Source organism: Oncorhynchus masou, chromosome 10, assembly GCF_036934945.1.
Source record: "Oncorhynchus masou masou isolate Uvic2021 chromosome 10, UVic_Omas_1.1, whole genome shotgun sequence".
In the NCBI taxonomy this organism is placed as follows: Eukaryota; Metazoa; Chordata; class Actinopteri; order Salmoniformes; family Salmonidae; genus Oncorhynchus; species Oncorhynchus masou.
Genome location: NC_088221.1, coordinates 17,686,528 through 17,703,228, shown reverse-complemented (window position 1 = coordinate 17,703,228; position 16,701 = coordinate 17,686,528). Strand labels below are relative to the sequence as shown.

The 16,701-nt window shown below is 48.1% G+C and overlaps 1 protein-coding gene across 4 annotated transcripts; it reads right to left on the bottom strand.

Annotated features, from left to right (window-relative positions):
- Window positions 1-5,922: 5,922 nt before the first annotated feature.
- On the bottom strand, window positions 5,923-16,586 carry LOC135547255 (interferon alpha/beta receptor 1a-like). 4 transcript variants are annotated; one of them, XM_064976057.1, is made up of 7 exons: window positions 16,284-16,586; window positions 15,967-16,100; window positions 15,596-15,722; window positions 15,266-15,447; window positions 14,688-14,845; window positions 7,338-7,482; window positions 5,923-7,218 (listed from the first exon to the last, which is right to left on the bottom strand). In XM_064976057.1, exons 2-7 carry the CDS (start codon window positions 16,034-16,036, stop codon window positions 6,806-6,808), a joined length of 1,095 nt encoding a protein of 364 aa, XP_064832129.1. In that variant the 5' UTR covers window positions 16,037-16,100; window positions 16,284-16,586; the 3' UTR covers window positions 5,923-6,805. The 4 variants fall into 4 exon arrangements, with proteins under 4 accessions (XP_064832129.1, XP_064832130.1, XP_064832132.1 ...); XM_064976058.1 differs by having other exon boundaries at window positions 16,219-16,302; XM_064976060.1 differs by lacking the exon at window positions 15,967-16,100 and having other exon boundaries at window positions 5,924-7,218; window positions 16,219-16,305.
- Window positions 16,587-16,701: the final 115 nt, after the last annotated feature.

The following is a 16,701-nucleotide window of genomic DNA, read 5'->3' as shown; positions in this document are numbered from 1 at the left end:
TCCACTCCCACCCTCTCCATGGGAGCCCCCACTGGGAACTGTTGGAGCTGAGCATGAGAGCGGCCTGGGGGCCCTTTCTCGCTGTGCAGTTGTCACAGCGGCGACAAAAGTCCTCCACATCCCTCTTGTGCTGCCCCCAGTAGAAGCCCTGACGGAGACGGCGCAGTGTTTTTGTGACCCCAAAGTGTCCAGTCCCCAACCCCCATGAGTACTCTGGAGCACAGCCTCCCGCAATGCTTTTGGGACCACCACCTGCCACCTCTCCTCTCCCGTAGCTGACTCCTTCCATGCCCGCTGTAGCACGCCATCAGCCAGCCGCAGTCTCTCAAACTTCGACCACAACCCTTTGGTCGCGAGTGAGAGCGCTGTCACCTCTTCCCATGGTGGCCTCACCTGCGCCTCTACCCACTGTAGCACTGGCTGTAGGTCTGTGTCCCGTCCCTGCTGCTGCCGCCATTCAGCCACGTCGACAGTCTGCAGCTCGCAGCAGACAGGCCCGCTCGCCCGACACACTGTGGCACAGACACCCTCCTCTGCCCGCAGCTCTCTCTCCCATCCCTCTCTCCGTTCACAGTGGCGGCAGCCGTCTGCAGTACAGGGCCGACGGGACATGGCGTCGGCGTTGGAGTGGCGTGCCCCTGCCGTGTGCACCACTGTGAAGTCCTACAGCTGAAGCTCCTCCAACCAGCGTGCCACCTGCCCCTCTGGCTCTCTGAAAGACATGAGCCACTGGAGAGCAGAGTGGTCAGTCCTTACAGTAAAGGGCAGACCACCCAGGTAGTACTTGAAGTGTTTGACGGAAGCCACAACAGCCAAGAGCTCCCGCCGGGTGACACAGTAGCGGCGCTCATGTTTGTCAAATGTTTTGCTGAAGTACGCCACCACTCTCTCCCCCTCTGGCCCCACCTGGGCCAGCACCCCACCCATGCCCACATTGCTCGCGTCTGTGTCCAGGATAAAGGGCAAGGTGAGGTCAGGGGGGGCGAGCACAGGGGCCTCGATCAGTGCACGTTTGAGGGTGTTGAACGCCTCCTCACACTCCACTGTCCAAGTGAAAGCCTTGTCCTTCGGCAGCAGGCGGTTCAGTGGAGCAGCAACGCTTGAGAAGCCCCGTACAAACCTCCTGTAGTACGAGGCCAGGCCCAGGAAGCTCTTCAGCTGACGCTGGTCGGTGGGGGTGGGCCAGTCTCTGACAGCCCCTACCTTGTCCTCCATGGTGCTGATCCCCTCCTTCCCCACTCGGTGGCCCAAGAAGGACACCTCTCTCCTCATGAAGTGGCACTTCTCGGGGTGGAGCTTCAGACCTGCGGCAGCCACCCTCTCCAGCACACGCCGTAGCGCCCCAGGGCTGACTGGAAGGAGCTGCCATGGGCCAGGATGTCATCGAGGTATACCAGACACTGCTGTCGGGGGATGCCATCCAGCACCCTGTCCATCAAACGCTCAAAAGTAGCTGGAGCGTTGCACAGGCCAAAGCACAGGACCTTGAACTGCCAGTGTCCTCTGTTAGTGGAGAACGCAGTTTTGGCTCTGGCCTCTGGGGAGAGGGGCACCTGCCAGTAGCCACTGCGGAGGTCTAGTGAGGAGAACCAGGAGGACCCCCTAACCAGGTCCAGCGACTCATCGATACGTGGTATGGGGTATGAGTCCTTCCTGGTTACCTCATTCAGCCGCCTGTAGTCCGCACAGAACCTCAGCTTGCCCCCTTCTTCGGAACCATGACGACTGGCGCCGCCCAGGGGCTGTCTGAGGGCTCAATGAAGTCTGCCCGCTGCATCTCCAACACAGCCTTGTCTGCCGCCTCCTGGCGTGCCAGCGGGATACGGCGGGGACGCATCTTGATGGGTCGAGCATCACCTGTGTCGATCTCATGCTGCACCAGATGAGTCTGACCCACCTCTTCCTCACTCAACGCAAAGCTGTCTCTGAATTCAAACAGCAACTGCCACAACCGTTCCTGCTGCTCGGGGTCAAGACCAACACAGTTCCTCCCCCATATCTCCCTCACTGCAGACAGTGTCCTCTCCTCTCCCATCTGGGGTAGCTGGGCTGGGGGGTTGCAGCCCGGGCTCACAGAGGGCTGTGTCATGGAGGTAGCTGGGGGAATGTAACACACCGCCGTAGGTGACAGGGGGACTGGGGAAAAGTCACACACAGCTGTGGGGGAGGGGGCGCAGCCATGAGTCTCTGCTGCTTTAACTGTTGGAGTAAAGGGTTTGTTGGGTTGAGTGAATGTGACATTAGGGGGGGCCATGGTGACTTCCGTCCCTCCCTGGAAGCTCCGTGTGCCCCTATTTAGGTCTAATTGGCAGCCTGTGCTCCTAAGAAAGTCCAACCCCAGGATACAAGGGTCCTGCACAGCCGCCACCCACACAGGATGATGCACAGTCCTGCCCCCTACTGTCAGAGTCATTATTCCCTTCCCTTTCATGGGTGCCAGCTCACCTGTGACTGTGCGGAGCTGCACAGTTGTAGGCTCACACTGAGTCCAACCTGGCACAATATCTGGCCTCACCAGGGTTACTGTGGACCCAGTGTCCACCAGGGCGGAGCAGGGCACCCCCTCCACAGTGACAGGGACATGACAAAAGTCCCCAACACAGGTCCGGCCCACCACAACAACAGGCTCCATCCGCTTGCCCTCGTCTGCTTCTGGGGGAAGTGGAGCCTTGCTTCCCGTCTGTGCCGGTGGGCTCCTCCTGAAGATGATGGTGGTTGGGATAGAAAGCCAGGGGTCCGCACTACCCGGTCTATGCGGACCCCGAGCCGTTTCCCTGAGCTCTGGGGGACATGGGGCAATCTCGGCGCAGATGGCCTGGCTGGCCACAACCCCAGCAGACCCTGGGACCAGGGCTTGTGTTTCGTGCCGCCTGTAGCGACACAGCCCGAATGAGTTTTGTCATTTCGGCCACCCAAGCAGGCTTTTCCGGCTCCGGGCTGCTCTGCCCCCCAGCTCGCACAGAGGGTGTGTCTCCCTGCACCCCCACCAAAGCCCCAGCTGAAGCCCCAGCCCACACCAGCTCCCTCTCCAAAGCCATCTCCAAGGCTGTCTGCAATGACTCAGGATGAGCCAGCTGGGTCTGTATGCGCAGCTCCGTAGGAGAGAGCGCCTGTATGAACTGGTCCCGTGCTAGCTCGCTCTGCACGGAGGATGGGCATGTGAGCATATGCCCGCCGAGAGAGGCTCTCAATGTCATTAGCTAGCACCCAAAGAGGCTCTCCAGGCTGCCTGCGTCTATTACTCAGTTTGGAGCGCAGTAGCCCGGGCTGTACACACTGTCCATAGCGCCTCCTCAGTGCTCCCACTAAAGCACCATAATCATGCCTGTCCTCGGGGCTAATCAATATCAAACAGGCCAGAGCTTCATCCGTGAGGCATAAAGCCAACTGCAGTGCCCTTTCTTCATCCGACCACCCCCTAAAATGAGCTAACAGTTCAAACTGAGCATGAAAAGCTTCCCAATCCGCCTTACCGGAATACTTCGGGGTCTTAACAGATACGGACGCAGCCGGGAACTGGGCGCCGCCATGTTTGTTTACATCCTGAGCCCCAGATTCCTCGTCACGCCGCGTCGACGTCGCCACTTCGGTCCGCCCACCAGAATCCGCGCGAAATACAGTCGACGAAGCACTCATGCCCGCTTCAGCCGCCATCGCTCTAACGTCCTCCCTCAAGCGGCCTCTGCGCTCCGACGCCCTGGCGATCTCCTCAGACAGAACCCCCGACGTCCATTCACACGCACCTCCTTGGCCATAATCGTCCCCTACCTCCACCTTTACTTTCGGATTCCCTCGACGCATTTTCAATCCCCGTTCTCACCTATGGTAGCTAGCCACATAAGTCAGCTAGCTAGCTGGCTAACTTGTATCAACGTTTTTACTTCTGACACCAATGTAATGACCTGACTAGATCATAAATGAACAATTGTCCAGACAGAGGCTTGAGTTTGCGAATTGACGGTTTATTAAACCAACTTTACACAGGCTACTGTTTGGGCCGTAGCACACGCCAAAAAGATGACAGATAACCCACAAGCCAATCGTGACCTTCTCATGGGAAGCCCAGACGTAAGAGAGAGAGAACAAAAAGCTGAACCTGGTCTTAACTTCCAATGCTCCACCCCCCTGCCCAACCCCCCTCCACGCCACTCCGCCAACCACCAGGATGCCCGGCATCAGAACATTCCAGGCATTCCCGTGATTGGCAGATAGCAGGTTGATTGACATGTCGGACCCCGCGAACACCGGGTACTGGTCAGTACAACACAACCACCTCCTAGCCTAACACATAACACACAGCTGTCTGTGCGGGTCGCTACAATACGTTTATTTGGATAGGGAAAATGTACAGTACAGCAAAAACATACTGTATGTTAACAGCTCATCTACATCTGTAGTCCCCGTTTACTAATGCTGAAATTCTTCCACCTGTGAAAAACAATGCCAATTGAAACAGCATATCTGATCCAAAAGGATAATTACTAGAAGACAACAGCACATAACCCTGTGGAAGCCAAAGCTGACTGTGTGTGGCATTGTACATATTAAGCAGCTCTTACCCACTATTCAGGGTCAAGATTCAGATGGACAACAGGCAAGCAGTTAGTTGGCCAGGTACAAAGAGGCTTCTTCGCTAATAGAGCACAGATGTGTGGCAAACAAACCGCAGTTACATAAACATCTGGTTTTTATCGTCTAGGTGAAATCTTGGTGGGGCAAAATCAAAAAAATATATTTTGATGCATGCCAGCAAAGCCACTCCCCAACAATACATTAAATGGTGACAAAGGGTGGCCACAAACTGTTGGGGTCTACTTAAAGCTGTACCAACAGCAGTCCCAACACCTTACCACTGTTAGACCTGGCTATCAGCGGAGCCTTGTCTGGCAGCGAAACAGTTCATTCAGCCTCTTTTTTTGCCTTTGCTGATATGGCTGACTTGCTTAAACAAATGTTGTTTCTACTGACAATTGAGATGTACAAACTATGGCATCGGCGATGACGAGAGGATAGGAGGCAATCTGTAATTTTGATTAAGACATTAATGAGCGAGCTAGTCTGGATGTAGTCAATATAACTATTTGTTCAGCACTTAAATGTACAGCAACAGAATTCAGAACATGGGCCTTTCTTACAGTGCTCTCCCTGTACACCAAGTTAGAACCATAGGATAAATAAAGGGGCATATAAGCAGACAATGAAAGCTCTTACAATAATTTGATAATTACATTTATCTAAAACAGGTTATAGGCTACATATGTACCACCAAGTCAGAACAGTAGGCTAAATTCTGAGTGGAAAATTGACCAGATCTTCAGGTCGGAGCTCGAGAAAGAGGCTAGAGTTCCCGACTTGCAATTCAGAGTTGGATGACCGTTCAAAACGTATTTTCCAAGTTGGAGCTTGTTTTCTTCAGAGTTCCCAGTTGTCTTGAACTCACTGAAGTCTGAGATTTTTTCAGCGCAGCAGAAGTCATGCTGGACTGCCAGTAGAATGTCGACTTTATTCATGATGATGACTGCTAGCTAAGATTTTGAAAGTATGATGTTAACATGATCAGTCCAATCAAAGCTAATGTCGATATAACGTGATTTGATGTCATTTTAGCTATGGTCAATGACCTTGAGCCTTCTTGGATGGGCACTTCAAATGTAACTCTATGGCGGCACCCAAGAGGCTTGAATTTTCGAGCTCTCCCTGTAGATTTTGCGGTGACTTTGTGTCCCCATGAGTGACAGAACACTGAGCCAATCACGGCGCGACTAGAGAACATTACCAACCCCTACACTCTGTATTGTCCGCTGGATGCCTCACTACCACAGAAAGCACTGAGCTAGGCTGAAACACCTGTATTTTGGTAGTGTCTTTCTAAAGATAGCAAAAAAAGAGACCTTGTTCATACGCAGCTTTATTAACTCAATTATAAAAAATATTTGTATTTTTTTACATTGTTTGCAAACTGATATGTGACAAGCATTAATGCCAAAATAACATTCAAAACAAGCTCTGCCCCACATTCCCTTATGACGGCCACTGTGGGTAAAGATGAAATCTCGAGTCGGTATTTTATTTGAGTGGTTTATTAATATCTTGACCAGCATTCAAAAAGGAGCCTAAATGATTCTTATTTACAGTACAGTAGCAAATCACTTACATAATAACAACTTGAAGCATTGTTCAAGATACCCAAGGACACGTGACAGTAAACATTTGAATTGTTCAAGTAGTGGTATGCACACCGGTGGTATGCTAATATGGATGTTGGAATTGAGACCGTCTCCCTCTACTGGGATCTCTTCATTCATTAATTCAATTTTTTTTTATTATAGATTTTTTAGGTACACTACTGTTAGTAATTTATGTTATTCTTCAATAACACAAACTCCAACGCAAATCAGGGGAAGAAAAATGCAAAGTTGCAAAGAAAAAAACATATCTCAGACAGGCCAATAAAAAGAAAGGTTTAAGATGGGCAAAAGAACACTGGACAGAGGAACTCTAAATGGCCTGTGAATTATCTGACCAAAATATATATATCTCCTATTGCAAGGGAATAACGTAAAAAATAATAACATATACAGTACATTCCATAACCTGCATTATTGGCCATTATTCCCAGGCAACTCAATAAACTCAACTAGAGAAACGCATCGGGTCTTAGAGCTAGTCTAAAAAAGTCTTAAGTCATTTGACTAAAAGAGAATTTCCCCAAGAGCTCTCCTCTTGATAGTGAATCCAAGCTGCTTCCCAAAATTCCACTAATTGCTCTACAGCAGTTTGCTATGGGGATCCATTTTTTTTCTTCTCAGTGTGTCTCTTTAGGTTGACTTGTTGTTGTTGATCCTGCGCTCTTCTTTCCACTGTCTTCTCCTGAGTAGATCCCAGAGTCCTGACTGGAGCTGCCTTGTCCTCTCTGGATGGAGGAGGAGCCACTGTCCTGCTCCGCCTCAACATCTCCCTGACCCTTGACCTGTTGCTGTTGACCCTGGCTTGTCTGCTCTACCTGTACAGCCACCACAACTGTGGCCACACAGCTCTCCTCCCGAGGCAGGAGGAGAAGGGATATTGTATCCTGTGTGTTATGCAGTATACTGCTGGGAAATGTGTGCTTTGAGACAATACTTTTTCTCTTTTTGTGGCATCTGTAGACAGGCACTGTCGTTATCAGAGCTACACAGCCCAGCAGAGCCAGCAACACCTTCCACACTGGAGGATATCCTTAGAGGGACAAACAGAGCAGGCGTCAATATAGATGTTAAGCTCAAATCTGAAAGATCCCTTTTTCAGGGACAATGTGGATTTAAATGTAATGGTGTGTAAATGGTTCTCAATTTTACCCAGGGTCCTGACACACTGTTGCTGTGTGTATGGGCTGGTCTTATTGTACAATTTGTTGAATGCATTGACCTGCAGGCAGTACTCTGTCCAGGGCTTCAGCGGGAACAATGTTCCCTCTGTGGAGTCAAAAACTTTCTCTTGTTTCTGTATGATGTAGACAAAAGCACACAGTAAGACATATAAATAGTACTTGAGTTTAGCATTTTGAAAAAACAAAAAGGTGTGACATTGATTGATAAAGCAGTGAGCTCAAATTTTTTCAGATATCTCAACAACAAAAATGTCAAAAAAGACCTAGTTGTCCTTAAGCCATTTTGACACAACATTGGAAGTATGCTTGGGTCTTTAACTTCCTGACTGATGTCTAGAGATGTTGCTTCAATATATCCCCATAATTTTCATCTCTAATGATGCCATCTATTTTGTGAAGTGCACCAGTCCCTCCTGCAGCAAAGCACCCCCACAACATGATGCTGCCACCCCCGTGCTTCACGGTTCGGATGGTGTTCTTCGGCTTGCAAGACTACCCCTTTTTCCTCCAAATATAACGAGGGTCATTATGGCCAAACAGTTCTATTTTTGTTTCATCAGACCAGAGGACATTTCTCCAAAAAGTACGATCTTTGTCCCCATGCAAACCGTACTCTGACTTTTTTTATGGTAGTTTTGAAGCAGTGGTTTTTTCATTGTTGAGCGGCCTTTCAGGTTATGTCGATATAGGACTCGTTTTACTGTGGATATCGATACTTTGTACCTGTTTCCTCCAGCATCTTCACAAGGTCCTTTGCTATTGTTCTGGGAATGATTTGCACTTTTTGCACCAAAGTATGTTCATCTCTAGGAGACAGAACACGTCTCCTTCCTGAGCGGTATGACGGCTACGTGGTCCCATGGTGTTTACAATTGCATACTATTGTTTGTACAGATGAACGTGGTACCTTCAGGCATTTGGAAATTGCTCCCAAGGATGAACCAGACTTGTGGAGGTCTACAATCTTTATACTGAGGTCTTGGCTGATTTATTTTGATTTTCCCATGAAGTGAAGCAAAGAGGCACTGAATTTGAAGGTAGGCCTTGAAATACATCCACAGGTACACTTCCAATTGTTGAACTTCTCTAGGGTAGGGGGCAGTATTTTGACATCCGGATGAAAAGCGTGCCCAAAGTAAACTGCCTGTTACTCAGGCCCAGAAGCTAGGATATGCATATATGGTAGATTTGGATAGAAAACACTCTAAAGTTTCCAAAACTGTTAAAATAATGTCTGAGTATAACATAACTGATATGGCAGGCAAAAACCTGAGAAAAATCCACCCAGGAAGTGGATTTTTTTTATGTTTGTAGTTTTCCATTGACTGTCTATACAGATTCCATTGATTAGGGACTCAAATTCCAATAGATGTCAACAGTCTTTAGAAATGGTTTCAGGCTTGTATTCTGAAAAATGAGGGAGTAAGACCACTCTGAATGAGTGGACACTGCAGTGTCCCAGAGGTTTTTCATGCGTGCAACCAAGAGTGCACCTTTCTTGTTTTCCTTTTATAATGACAAAGCTTTTGTCCGGTTGACATATTATTGATTATTATGACTAAAAACAACCTGAAGATTGATTATAAACATAACATAAAACCCAGTCTCTTTCACTCCTTATATTCTATGCTTCTGATTGATCATTTATTTAATATCTCAATGTTCAAAGTTTAGTCAATTCCAACAGTCATGACGTGGACCTTTCTGCGTGTAGATCATAGCCCCCCCCCCTCTCACTCGCTCTCCTAACCCAGGTTTATTACCTCAGGTCATAAATACCGGGTAGAAACTACCATCCCATATCGAGGGAGAGTCTCCCAGAACAGAGACTTGGCCAAGCACCTAAATCTCCAAAATGGGAGAATTAAACAATAAGTCCACTTTTGAGAATGTGGGAAGGGTCCGTGGACACTTAAGGGACACTTATAACGAGTATGTTTCATTTGGGGACCTCATGAAGGACAGGAAACACACAACTATATCTCTGAATGAGTACATTTCTCAGTTATAGGGTGTGCATCTAATTCTTGTATAAAATGAAGAGTAAAGATGTAACTATTTGCGAAATGATGTAATGTGATGTTAACCTTTTTTAAATGAATTGTTTTCATCAGTAAAATATGCTCACTCAGTGGCGATGCCAAAGTGAATAGGCATTGGTTGGAAATTATGAACCAACACCTTTTCTACATTTCTATAAGAGGCCCCGTGACCCAATTCATGGCAGACTAAGCAAACCCCAGCGGGAGCTGTGGTTGCAAATGGTTGAACGACTACAACCTAATGAAATAACAACAACCAGAAATATTCTTGAAAGGAGATGGGACATCTCTGCTGGGCAACTCAGGCTTCCATCTTCTAACAATCTATCGAAGCGCAGCTCAGAGTAAATATATTTCTTGCATTTTCCTTTTTCAAATGGGAGGTTATTTAGAATGCATAAGATTCTGTATTTACGATAGCATAGCTTCATAAGGTCCGATTGAGGAGCAAAATTGTGTCTCTGTCTTCCCGCGCTTTCATTCAAACCCAACCCCCTTTCTTTGTGTAACCAGCTGTCATATCAGTTTTGTCCGCTAGGGACATTTTCTTTTATGATATAATTAGTATTCATTTACATTTACATTTAAGTCATTTAGCAGACGCTCTTATCCAGAGCGACTTACAAATTGGTGAATTCACCTTCTGACATCCAGTGGAACAGCCACTTTACAATAGTGCATCTAAATCATTAAGGGGGGGGTGGTGAGAAGGATTACTTATCCTATCCTAGGTATTCCTTGAAGAGGTGGGGTTTCAGGTGTCTCCGGAAGGTGGTGATTGACTCCGCTGTCCTGGCGTCGTGAGGGAGTTTGTTCCACCATTGGGGGGCCAGAGCAGCGAACAGTTTTGACTGGGCTGAGCGGGAACTGTACTTCCTCAATGGTAGGGAGGCGAGCAGGCCAGAGGTGGATGAACGCAGTGCCCTTTCTTGGGTGTAGGGCCTGATCAGAGCCTGGAGGTACTGCGGTGCCGTTCCCCTCACAGCTCCGTAGGCAAGCACCATGGTCTTGTAGCGGATGCGAGCTTCAACTGGAAGCCAGTGGAGAGAGCGGAGGAGCGGGGTGACGTGAGAGAACTTGGGAAGGTTGAACACCAGACGGGCTGCGGCGTTCTGGATGAGTTGTAGGGGTTTAATGGCACAGGCAGGGAGCCCAGCCAACAGCGAGTTGCAGTAATCCAGACGGGAGATGACAAGTGCCTGGATTAGGACCTGCGCCGCTTCCTGTGTGAGGCAGGGTCGTACTCTGCGGATGTTGTAGAGCATGAACCTACAGGAACGGGCCACCGCCATGATGTTGGTTGAGAACGACAGGGTGTTGTCCAGGATCACGCCAAGGTTCTTAGCGCTCTGGGAGGAGGACACAATGGAGTTGTCAACCGTGATGGCGAGATCATGGAACGGGCATTCCTTCCCCGGGAGGAAGAGCAGCTCCGTCTTGCCGAGGTTCAGCTTGAGGTGGTGATCCGTCATCCACACTGATATGTCTGCCAGACATGCAGAGATGCGATTCGCCACCTGGTCATCAGAAGGGGGAAAGGAGAAGATTAATTGTGTGTCGTCTGCATAGCAATGATAGGAGAGACCATGTGAGGTTATGACAGAGCCAAGTGACTTGGTGTATAGCGAGAATAGGAGAGGGCCTAGAACAGAGCCCTGGGGGACACCAGTGGTGAGAGCGCGTGGCGAGGAGACAGATTCTCGCCACGCCACCTGGTAGGAGCGACCTGTCAGGTAGGACGCAATCCAAGCGTGGGCCGCGCCGGAGATGCCCAACTCGGAGAGGGTGGAGAGGAGGATCTGATGGTTCACAGTATCGAAGGCAGCCGATAGGTCTAGAAGGATGAGAGCAGAGGAGAGAGAGTTAGCTTTAGCAGTGCGGAGCGCCTCCGTGATGCAGAGAAGAGCAGTCTCAGTTGAATGACTAGTCTTGAAACCTGACTGATTTGGATCAAGAAGGTCATTCTGAGAGAGATAGCGGGAGAGCTGGCCAAGGACGGCACGTTCAAGAGTTTTGGAGAGAAAAGAAAGAAGGGATACTGGTCTGTAGTTGTTGACATCGGAGGGATCGAGTGTAGGTTTTTTCAGAAGGGGTGCAACTCTCGCTCTCTTGAAGACGGAAGGGACGTAGCCAGCGGTCAGGGATGAGTTGATGAGCGAGGTGAGGTAAGGGAGAAGGTCTCCGGAAATGGTCTGGAGGGGATAGGGTCGAGCGGGCAGGTTGTTGGGCGGCCGGCCGTCACAAGAAGCGAGATTTCATCTGGAGAGAGAGGGGAGAAAGAGGTCAGAGCACAGGGTAGGGCAGTGTGAGCAGAACCAGCGGTGTCGTTTGACTTAGCAAACGAGGATCGGATGTCGTCGACCTTCTTTTCAAAATGGTTGACGAAGTCATCTGCAGAGAGGGAGGAGGGGGAGGGGGAGGAGGATTCAGGAGGGAGGAGAAGGTGGCAAAGAGCTTCCTAGGGTTAGAGGCAGATGCTTGGAATTTAGAGTGGTAGAAAGTGGCTTTAGCAGCAGAGACAGAGGAGGAAAATGTAGAGAGGAGGGAGTGAAAGGATGCCAGGTCCGCAGGGAGGCGAGTTTTCCTCCATTTCCGCTCGGCTGCCCGGAGCTCTGTTCTGTGAGCTCGCAATGAGTCATCGAGCCACGGAGCGGGAGGGGAGGACCGAGCCGGCCTGGAGGATAGGGGACATAGAGAGTCAAAGGATGCAGAAAGGGAAGAGAGGAGGGTTGAGGAGGCAGAGTCAGGAGAAAGGTTGGAGAAGGTATGAGCAGAGGGAAGAGATGATAGGATGGAAGAGGAAAGAGTAGCGGGGGAGAGAGAGCGAAGGTTGGGACGGCGCGATACCATCCGAGTAGGGGCAGTGTGGGAAGTGTTGGATGAGAGCGAGAGGGAAAAGGATACAAGGTAGTGGTCGGAGACTTGGAGGGGAGTTGCAGTGAGGTTAGTGGAAGAACAGCATCTAGTAAAGATGAGGTCGAGCGTATTGCCTGCCTTGTGAGTAGGGGGAAGGTGAGAGGGTGAGGTCAAAAGAGGAGAGGAGTGGAAAGAAGGAGGCAGAGAGGAATGAGTCAAAGGTAGACGTGGGGAGGTTAAAGTCGCCCAGGACTGTGAGAGGTGAGCCGTCCTCAGGAAAGGAGCTTATCAAGGCATCAAGCTCATTGATGAACTCTCCGAGGGAACCTGGAGGGCGATAAATGATAAGAATGTTGAGCTTGAAAGGGCTGGTAACTGTGACAGCATGGAATTCAAAGGAGGCGATAGATAGATGGGTAAGGGGAGAGAGAGAGAATGACCACTTGGGAGAGATGAGGATCCCGGTGCCACCACCCCGCTGACCAGAAGCTCTCGGGGTGTGCGAGAACACGTGGGCGGACGAAGAGAGAGCAGTAGGAGTAGCAGTGTTATCTGTGGTGATCCATGTTTCCGTCAGTGCCAGGAAGTCGAGGGACTGGAGGGAGGCATAGGCTGAGATGAACTCTGCCTTGTTGGCCGCAGATCGGCAGTTCCAGAGGCTACCGGAGACCAGGAACTCCACGTGGGTCGTGCGCGCTGGGACCACCAGATTAGGGTGGCCGCGGCCACGCGGTGTGGAGCGTTTGTATGGTCTGTGCAGAGAGGAGAGAACAGGGATAGATAGACACATAGTTAACAGGGTACAGAAGAGGCTACGCTAATGCAAAGGAGATTGGAATGACAAGTGGACTACACGTCTCGAATGTTCAGAAAGTTAAGCTTACGTAGCAAGAATCTTATTGACTAAAATGATTGAAATGATACAGTACTGCTGGAGTAGGCTAGCTGGTAGTGGCTGCGATGTTGACACTACACTAATCAAGTCGTTCCGTCGAGTGTAATAGTTTCTACAGTGCTGCTATTCGGGGCTAGCTGGCTAGCTAGCAAGGTTGATTGCGTTCCGTTACTTTAAAAGAACGACAATAGCTGGCTGGCTAACCTAGAAAATCGCTCTAGGCTACACAATTGTCTTAGATACAAAGACGGCTATGTAGCTAGCTAGCTACGATCAAACAAAACAAACCGTTGTACTGTAATAGTTACTACAGTGCTGCTATTCGGGGGCTAGCTGGCTAGCTACGTTAGAAGAACGACAATAGCTGGCCAGCTAACCTAGAAAATCGCTCTAGGCTACACAATTGTCTTAGATACAAAGACGGCTATGTAGCTAGCTAGCTACGATCAAACAAAACAAACCGTTGTACTGTAATAGTTACTACAGTGCTGCTATTCGGGGGCTAGCTGGCTAGCTACGTTAGAAGAACGACAATAGCTGGCCAGCTAACCTAGAAAATCGCTCTAGACTACACAATTGTCTTAGATACAAAGACGGCTATGTAGCTGGCTAGCTACGATCAAACAAATTCAATGTATGATCCATCCTGTTTGATTATTTAGGTATTTAGTAAATAAACAATTCAACCAAATTTTGTATTGCTGATTCAACTTGTTAGCCAGGGTTCGTGAAGATAACCAAGAATTTTACGACGTTCAGATTAACAGGCCTTTAAGAGTTTATTCGAAAGATAACAGCTCTATAAACATTCTTCCGTGATGCTCCGACTTCCTAGTTAATTACATTTACATGATATGTTTATTCAGGTAATATTAATTACAGAGAATTGATTTGATAAAATAGCATGTCAAATATAATGTAATCCATAGTAAAGACACGACAGTATGTAAGTAACAGATGGATTATGAGAGAAAACCACCAAAGCTCCTTCACATCCTGTTTCCTGCCCTTCTTTTCTATGTCACATGGCCCAACCACACAACAGTAGACAATAACACAAGTGAGTCACTTGAGGATAGGCATTGAAGTGTGAACAAAGAAGAAATGGAAAACTTTTCTTCATCTTTGCAGGCTTCAAATACACCAAAAACTTGTTTGATCTGGCAACATTTGAAAAGGCAATGCAGCGTGTCCCTTTTAGACAGAGGACATGTTACACCCCACCCCCCGGTCTCTTATCACAGCATATCCAGTTGCTAGACTTCAAAGAAAGGACAGCACAGATTGTTTTATAATTGGTTTGGAGGATATTATGTTACGAGAAAGGTCAGTGGAGTGGCGCTATTTGCTTGTGCACATGAGATGACATGACATTTGTCTGGCCCTCCGCAGGTGCTTCCGAAAGAGCTGTTCACGGTGGTTTGCCGTTTATTCCCATCTTTAACAAAACTCCTACCACCACTCTACTTGTGAATCATCACTACTACTTAACCATAAAAGCCTAGCTGTTGAAGTGAGTCCTGACCTTGCTGGGTGAATGCTTCTCCCAATACTGCAGACTGAAAGACATGTGTAACACAGATCTCATGGAGGTGTTCTGCTCCGTCATTGGCTCCCTGAAGCTCACTGTTAACATGGTGTCCCCTGGATCGAACGCCACATGGGATGGGGGGCCTAGGTCCGCTGTAACACAGGAACAAACAGTGTTGTCAATGGCTACATCACAGCCTCAACTGCATTAACCTATGGCACTTGAGCACATGGGGTTTTTAAGTCTGTAGGCTAGCATTGTTCCACTTTACAGACATGATTCAAATGATCAACAAACTCAAATTTTAGACCAGTTATTTGAATCAGGTGTCTTTTATGAATCCTGTGTAGGTCAGTTGTTAGAGCATGGCACTTGCAACGCCATGGCTGTAGGTTCGATTCCCACAGATGACCAGTATGAAAAATGTATGAAAATGTATGCACCTACTACTAAGTTTGCCTGGATAAGAGCCTCTGCTAAATGACAAAAAATGTGTTGGAGTTGGGCTGAAACAAAAGCTTGCACACAGCCACAAAGTGTGCATGTCCAGTTACAGATGTTGTTGGCCTCACCATGTTCATCAGGAACGAACTTCAGCCTGTACCAGTCTGACATCTGACCCCTGCCCTCGGCCCTCACTCTCAGTATGTATGACCCCATGTAGAAGTCCAGCTTCCTAGAGAAGTCACACCTCTCCTCAGTTATCCTGATACACATCCCTGTGTAGGACCTCTCGTCCGACTGTTTATGAGAACTATGAGGAGACAAGAGAGGAAAAATGGCTAGCTTGTTGGTGAGGTTCATTCAAGTACCAGACAGCATGCTTGAAGCAGAGTAAACATATTTTTTACTGAATATGTACCTTTTATTGTCCTGGATTAAGAAAGGCTCTTGGTACTCACAATGTGTATTGAGCGGTGAACGTGATGTTGTGATTGGCCATGGAGTGATTCCAGTCCCATTTCATGATGTATCTAGTGTTCACTGCATCCATCCTCACATTATAAGGTCTAGGCAGCGCAGCAAACACTGAGGGAAACGCCAGAATGTCAGAATTCAGATGTTCTTTAGTATCACAGCAGTGTTGATGTTATAGTAACGTTATAGCAGAGGTGGAGGACAATGAGGACATTACACCAACATCTAGGCCTACTGATACTTTTTAGTCTGCTGGAGCAGTATCACTCTAAGACATGATAAAGCTGTTGTGGAAGGAGTGTGAAACGAATATAATTCAAATTAATGTGGTTAAGATATGAACTCATAAACACACCTTTGCCTAGACGAGACAGTTTACTGACATGTAGCACAGGATGTTGAGAAAGAAAAGGAAACCAAGACATCTTCAGCCTGTTGTATTATGTTATGTACATCATTTTTAAACTCGTGTGGCAGCTCATCCTAAATCTGCAAAGATTGGTACAGTTCAGAGAATACACAATGACTATACACGATTAATATTGCAAACTTTTAGATTTGTACACTTGTTTAGGAGCAATTTATTTGAATCAAAATGTCTATTCACCGCTCATTCATTGCAAAAGTGGAGCGGTCTGTCGTTTCGCTTTCATTTTGAATCAAAATATTTACCGGTGTATGCAAGGAGAAAAACTGGCCATGCAAATAGGCGTAATTTCATATCTTATTCCCTGGTCTTGATCGCTTCCCTCCCCTCTATTTCCACGTCGACCCTTCTTCAGTCACGGCGACAAGACCTCTCAAGGATGCGCGGCATTGCGTTGTTCTCATTATACCCTACACAAGTGGAAGCGTGTGTTCACGATCGTACCTTTCCGCCCCAGTATAATTCAATGTAGAAACCAACCACACACACAGGAAATCAAAATTAGTGCTAAAAGTTAGTCACTGTCTGGAAGAAGCAGCACGCACTCTCAATGCCACACGTGACCGATACTCTTTTTTTTTAAAGAACAAAAAAGTGAAATCACAAATGTAACAGAGGTCAAGTTCACAGCATGTTACAACATCAATCAGTTTGCAATCAAAC

Coding starts and splice junctions, on each gene's coding strand:
- LOC135547255 (XM_064976057.1), bottom strand. CDS start 16,036: ATGTCTTGGTTTCCTTTTCTTTCTCAACATCCTGTGCTACATGTCAGT. Junction 15,723..15,966: donor ACTGTCTCGTCTAGGCAAAG/GTGTGTTTATGA, acceptor CGTTTCCCTCAG/TGTTTGCTGCGCTGCCTAGA. Junction 7,219..7,337: donor ACAGTGTGTCAGGACCCTGG/GTAAAATTGAGA, acceptor TGTCCCTCTAAG/GATATCCTCCAGTGTGGAAG.